This window comes from Epinephelus moara, chromosome 6, assembly GCF_006386435.1.
Source record: "Epinephelus moara isolate mb chromosome 6, YSFRI_EMoa_1.0, whole genome shotgun sequence".
Classification (NCBI taxonomy): domain Eukaryota; kingdom Metazoa; phylum Chordata; class Actinopteri; order Perciformes; family Serranidae; genus Epinephelus; species Epinephelus moara.
Genome location: NC_065511.1, coordinates 44,639,028 through 44,645,968, shown reverse-complemented (window position 1 = coordinate 44,645,968; position 6,941 = coordinate 44,639,028). Strand labels below are relative to the sequence as shown.

The 6,941-nt window shown below is 49.9% G+C and overlaps 1 protein-coding gene across 1 annotated transcript in view; it reads right to left on the bottom strand.

Annotated features, from left to right (window-relative positions):
* The window catches only part of ptpn23a (protein tyrosine phosphatase, non-receptor type 23, a), a 17,162-nt gene that overhangs the window by 5,663 nt on the left and 4,558 nt on the right, over positions 1–6,941 (bottom strand). Inside the window, exons 2-10 of the mRNA XM_050047895.1 lie at positions 5,801–5,859; positions 5,626–5,705; positions 5,215–5,329; positions 5,075–5,140; positions 4,462–4,607; positions 3,774–4,091; positions 3,412–3,566; positions 2,173–2,504; positions 7–476 (exon numbers count right to left, since the gene is read on the bottom strand). Of these exons, the coding sequence (XP_049903852.1) occupies positions 7–476; positions 2,173–2,504; positions 3,412–3,566; positions 3,774–4,091; positions 4,462–4,607; positions 5,075–5,140; positions 5,215–5,329; positions 5,626–5,705; positions 5,801–5,859 (1,741 nt within the window). The remainder of the gene's footprint in view (positions 1–6; positions 477–2,172; positions 2,505–3,411; positions 3,567–3,773; positions 4,092–4,461; positions 4,608–5,074; positions 5,141–5,214; positions 5,330–5,625; positions 5,706–5,800; positions 5,860–6,941) is intronic.

Genomic DNA, 6,941 nt, shown 5'->3' with positions numbered 1-6,941 from the left:
CGGGGCCAGGCTGGGGGGCTTGAGGAGGGGGGGGCCGATAACCTGACACAACTGCCTGGGGGGGTAACTGTGGAGGTATCTGTGGGTTGATCTGAGGGAGGGGTGGGCGGGGCAGAGGCCCGGCTGTAGGAAACTGAGCGATGCGTGCAAGCAGCTCTGGAGGGGGGAGGTTGGCGGGGAAGCGGGGGAGGGCGGCGGCAGGAGCAGCGGGCCACGGCAGAGAGCCGCTGCCAGGAGGGGGGATGAAGGCTTCAGGACCGGGCAGGCGAGCTGCGGCTGTGGGGAAGGAGGGAATGTCAGGAGGGAGGCTGCGGAGCTCCTCGGGGAGGTCGCCCCCCAACGCCAAGATGGCCGCACTGAGCTGGGCCAACTCTGGGTCCTCAAGGCTGGAACAGGCCGAGTCCACGTCAGAAGACTTTGGCTTTAAGGTAGGCTTGGCAGCTGTGGGCCGAGCTGGAGGCTTCTTCTGACTCTCTCTGAGGACGACATAACAACAGGAACATCAGGGGTTAAATACGAGTTCAGGGCTGCAGCTATTGATTCTTTTATTAAACGAGTATTCTATCGATTATTCTGGTGATTAATGAAGTGACTGGATAAGAGATACTGCATGTTTTCATTACATTACTTCAGCTTTATTTAAGGACAACAGTAATATAACAGAGAATAAGAAAAGTCTCTGAAATTAGAGAAATGAAAAACATTTATTTCCTTTTTGAAAGTCACAACTATAAATCTCACTCGATAATAAAACTGAGGATGAGTCATGTGACTGACGCCAGCGCCACACTGAGACATGTAGACACCTGTCCTGTATAAAACGGGGTCGTCCCATATTGAGTCAACACAGGACACAGTTTGTCCCGTGTTTCTGTGCACACAGTACTCTGCTGCAGAAACTGTGTTTTCACACGCTGGGAATGACATGAGATATATTTAACCAAGAGTTTCACCAGGGCGTCAGTGGCTTAGTGGTAGAGCAGGCGCCCCATGTACAAGGCTGTTGCCACAGCGGCCCGGGTTCGATTCCAGCCCGTGGCCCTTTGCTGCATGTCACTCCCTCTCTCTCTCCCCCCTTCACACTTGTCTGTCCTATACATTAAAGGCTAATAAGCCCAAAAAAATATCTTAAAAAAAAAACAAGAGTTTCACCAGACATGGTGGAGAATGTCACATAATGATAGGTCTGTCACTCAGCATCATCGTTGCCATGGTTACGGAGACTCTGCTGCCTGACCCGCCGGCTGCTTGATAAAGTTATCTGAAGGTCTCTTTATGCCCGGATGTCAAACTTATGGAGCTTATGGATTCATAAAGCCTCACGTACACCAATGTCTCAGTCTTTACTCTCACACAGTGAGACACAAATTGATGCAGTATCACCCTTTAATCAGTTTGCATATTGACATCTGTGCCCGCTCCACCGCTCACGAGACCTGTTGAGTAAAAATACGGCAGAGAAGGAGAAGTGCAGTTTTACAGACTGTCTCACAGCGGCCTGGTTCTTTGACAGATTATGCACGACCATCACGCACGGCTGTGGCTGTTAATAGCGCCCATGCCACTAATTTATCACACTTAGGCCTCCCTGCAAACCATCATCGTGGTGATATTTCAGTCTTCATTATAAAACATGGATTATTGACGATTAATTTACAACTCTACAGCAGAAGTGACGTAAGTGGGTTGTGTAACAGAAATAAACATCCAGGTGAAACACAGCACGCTGTGTAGTTGTACTGGACCTAACAAAGCCTCAAAGCTTTTTAGTAATCAAATTATTCGCGTTACTCGAGAAATCGTTAAAAACCTTAAACCAGTGTGTCTTTGTGTCTCTGCTGTGACGCTCCATCTGTCAGTCACTGTGTTTGTGTCCTTGATGTTCTGTGAAGGACCCGTATGTGTGAATGTCTGATGAGTGAGGAGAGTAAACAGCTGCAGCAGGCACCTGCTGCGTGTGTGTCTGTGTGTGTGTGTGTGTGTGTGTGTGTGTGTGTGTGTGTGTGTGTGTGTGTGTGTGTGTGCGCGCGCACGCATGCGTGTGTGTGTGTAATTTACTCATGTGTGGCTGTATGGATATAAACTGTTTATATAGTCATGGAGAAATATTACAGAAAAGTCATTCTAATTCAGCAGTACAGATGTGAGGGCAGCTGCTGGTCTGAGTCTTACTTCTCCAGGATCGGCCTCCTCTCCTCGGCCCTGCTCTGACACAGAGTCTTGGCTCTCTCCAGCAGACGCGATGCTTTGGCCTCCAAGTCGTCGTAGAATTCCTTCCCCTCCTGAGACTTCTTCATCAGGTCCTCATAGGCTTCGTACGAGCCCACCAGGCCCTGGACCGTGCTGTTCCACTGCTGCTCCGTCTGGCTCAGGCCCTTACGCACCGAGGCGTACTGGACGTTGGCCTCCGTCAGGGCCTTCAGGATGTTCTCTTGAGCTGCCAGGTTCTGGTCGATGTACACCTTCACCTGCTCATACTTCTTCAGCTGCTCCTCAAATATACGCTGCAAGGACACAGACAGTCAGTCAGAGGGATCACACTCACACCAATCACGTATGACCACATCTACAAAGCTGACAGGAAACACCCAGTGTCTGGAGAAGACTGTTTCCTGAAGCTTCTGCAGTATGAAAGCTCAGTGTGGACCATCATACCGTCATGTTCAGTGTGGACCATCGTACCGTCATGTTCAGTGTGGACCATCATACCTTCATGTTCAGTGTGGACCATCTTACCTTCATGTTCAGTGTGGACCATCGTACCTTCATGTTCAGTGTGGACCATCGTACCTTCATGTTCAGTGTGGACCATCATACCTTCATGTCCGCCCGCTCTGTGGTGACGAGGGTGGAGGTGATGTCGTNCTCTCCTCGGCCCTGCTCTGACACAGAGTCTTGGCTCTCTCCAGCAGACGCGATGCTTTGGCCTCCAAGTCGTCGTAGAATTCCTTCCCCTCCTGAGACTTCTTCATCAGGTCCTCATAGGCTTCGTACGAGCCCACCAGGCCCTGGACCGTGCTGTTCCACTGCTGCTCCGTCTGGCTCAGGCCCTTACGCACCGAGGCGTACTGGACGTTGGCCTCCGTCAGGGCCTTCAGGATGTTCTCTTGAGCTGCCAGGTTCTGGTCGATGTACACCTTCACCTGCTCATACTTCTTCAGCTGCTCCTCAAATATACGCTGCAAGGACACAGACAGTCAGTCAGAGGGATCACACTCACACCAATCACGTATGACCACATCTACAAAGCTGACAGGAAACACCCAGTGTCTGGAGAAGACTGTTTCCTGAAGCTTCTGCAGTATGAAAGCTCAGTGTGGACCATCATACCGTCATGTTCAGTGTGGACCATCGTACCGTCATGTTCAGTGTGGACCATCGTACCTTCATGTTCAGTGTGGACCATCATACCTTCATGTCCGCCCGCTCTGTGGTGACGAGGGTGGAGGTGATGTCGTCCTGCTGGATGAGGTCACGGAGCTGTTTCTCCAAAGAGGCTCTCTGTTCCCTCATTTCCTGAACCTTCCCCAGGATCCGCTTCATACACTGCAGCCCTGCTACCTCCTCTGAGCACGCACACACACACACACACACAAACACACACACACACACACACACACACACACACACACACACACACAGGGATGGTAACATGAGACAGACTTGTCACTGCACTTCATTATCAATAAAACCCGTCAGACTCGTCTGTCTAACATGACCCCCCAGTGTGAACGCCATCTGACCGACACATACAGGTTCACACACGGCCTTACCTTCGCTGAGCTTGGGGCGGGGAAGGGCCTCCTTCAGACTGTCCAGCGGCCCCCCCAGCAGACGCAGGTTGCTGATGTGCAGGTTCATGGCCCGGTGGAGCTCCGTGTTGGTGAAGCTGGCCTTCTCGTGGGCCTCCATGTATTTCTCCAGGTCCCTGCGGACCTCAGCCAGAGCCTGGGCCTGAGCCGCCGGGTGCACCTCGCCTGCAGCGGGGCCGCCAACCTCCTGAAGGGCCCGCTGGCCGGCCTCGTCTGCCTCCAGGACATCTCTGATCTCCTTCAGTGAAGACTCCACATCAGTGAAGACACCAGAGAGTCCTGCAGTGGAGACACAGGCATGATTCACACACACAGCACCGAGAAGAAGTTCTGTCTTTACTGTGTGGGTTTTGGAAATTATGTCCAATGAAACAGTTCAATAAGCTGTGTGTGTGTGTGTGTGTCTGTGTGTGTGTGTGTGTACGTCGCAGTGTCTCTTCTACAGTCGCATTTTCGGAGAACTTTAAACATGGTTACCATGGAGACGTTTTTATAATTAATCGTTAGCGTGTTTTATCCTCAGATGGCTGTTTGTTCATTTGAGCTCATTAAAGACAGTTACATCAAACATCACCACTTCTTAACTTTAACAGTCATAGTATCGTGTGTGTGTGTGTTTGTGTGTGTGCGTGTGTGTGTGCACACTGACCCTGCATGGACTGGATGAGGCTCTTGACGGTGTCTGGTCGGACGCTAAGAGCAGCACACTTCTCCATCAGGACCGGAGGGATGTGACTGTACAAGTCCAGGTTATCCACCGACTCTGGCTCCAAACCCAGAGAGTCCATGAACTGCCTGCAGGACCACACACACACACACACACACACACACACACACACACACACACACAGGGTCCAGTTTAAAAACCAAATCTCAGAGTCCAGAAAACTGATCTGATCACATCAAGATAATACAGGTTATTAATTGTGTGTGTGTGTGTGTGTGTGTGTGTGTGTGTGTGTGTGTGTGTGTGTTACAGAGAGTGAGGTCTGTTATTCAGTCTGACAGTTTATTAATGTTATAATTTCATCATCACTTCTTCATCATCATCTTTTTAAAGTCACAGGTCCAGTGTGTGAGCAACACTGAGTTCACCTTACAGACAGACAGACAGACAGACAGACTCTCCTGAGACCCTCACAGATTTCCTGATGATCAGGAACAGTCTAGCTCATTATAATTTAAACATTGAGACGAGAGCTGTCACAGACTTCAGTTTTCCAGAGGCACTCCTGAACACACCGTCCCTCTGGTGTACTCACTCCAGTGTTTCGTTCTTGCTCTCGATCTTGACCATGACGTCTCTCAGCAGCTTGGCCTTTTCCTCACTGCACAGACAGAACAATCATCAGCTCTGATGGTGGATGGAAACACTCTGCGTCCTCTGATGGAGGCGTCTCACCTGTACAACGAGGACGCTTCATGTGCAGCCATCGGGACCAGCTTGGCAAACAGGTCGGGTCCAGTAACGGTGGGGTCAGTGGGGTTAACTGGGAGAGCTTTCACCAGTGGGGCACCTAGGGGGACACAGAGTCACAGAGAGACAGAGACAGACAGACAGAGACAGACAGAGAGACAGAGAGACAGAGAGACAGAGACAGACAGAGAGACAGACAGAGAGAGAGAGAGAGAGAGAGAGAGAGAGAGAGAGAGAGAGAGAGAAAGAGAGAGAGACAGACAGACAGACAGACAGACAGACAGACCTATGACTGCAGTTAGAAACAACATGATCCATGATACAGTTTAAATGGTGAAACCTGCTGAGTCACGCACACGCACGCGCGCACACACACAAACACACACACACACACACCTTTGACTGAGGCCAGAGTCTCCAGAGAAGGAACCGTCTCATGATAGATGAAGTCATTGTCCTTTTTGGCTGAATTAAACCTGCAGGTCAAAGGTCACAGGTCAGAGGTCACAGTGAACACTTTAACACTCAGACTGATCAGCAGTGACTCTACATGACAAACTGTGTCACTCACTTTCCTCCGATCACGTCCATGGTGAATCTCAAGGCCTCCTGCACGCTGTCAGGCTGACCCTGTCGGACCGAGACAAGATGGAAGACACTTCAGTTCAGGAGGGAAACACTGAGAGGACATGTTACAGAGACACTGAGGGCCTGTGTCCACATAGACAAGATGGAGGACACTTCAGTTCTGGAGGGAAACACTGAGAGGACATGTTACAGAGACACTGAGGGCCTGTGTCCACATAGACAAGATGTCTTTTTACAACTGTTCCTCTGAGGACAGAGTGTTTGTGGCTGTATGCTGCTGCCTGAAGAAAAAGTGGCACAGCCACGGCGTATTTTCTCAGAGTGCTCTGGATTTAATGTTCCGCTGACGCTCCAAGCGCTTCTCATTTAAAATCTCTGAACCAATCAGAGCGGTGACACTGAGGTACATCAGGCAGACACTGTCACAGCAACAGACAGAGAAGCTCATCTGTAGGAGCAGATCAGCTGACGATGTGCTTTTATCTCTGCACACTTTGTGACGATGTGGTCAACCCTCTGTTAGCGTTCTGTTGTCTTAGATACCTAGCTAACGTTACTGTCGTCATAGAAACAAAACATACATACAGCCCTAAAATGATCCAGTCAGTGGACAGAGGGCCTAAAATAATCCAGTTAGTGGACACAGGTCCTAAAATGATGCAGTCAGTGGACACAGGTCCTAAAATGATCCAGTCTGTGAACACAGGTCCTAAAATGATACAGTCAGTGGACACAGGTCCTAAAATGATCCAGTCAGTGGACACTAGGGTTGTACTTGGTACCGATTCACGTTGGTACTACCGGGTACTGATTCACCTAAAATGAATCGTGCCAAATTTCGGTACCTGAGGTGGATGCGCAGCGAGAGCACATGACTCGCACCTCAGGCTCTGCAACAATGGCGACAAAAAAAATGTTCAGACAAAAGTTAACGTGCAGCACTGTTCCTAAATGTTCTCAATAAAATGTTGAAACTGAGGAGTTTAGACTTTAAAAAGTACCGAAATAAGGTACCGTTTGGTACCGGTCCTGAATTCCAGATACCGGTACTGGTACCGTATCGGTTCAATTATGAACGGTACCCAACCCTAGTGGACACAGGTCCTAAAATGATCCAGTCAGTG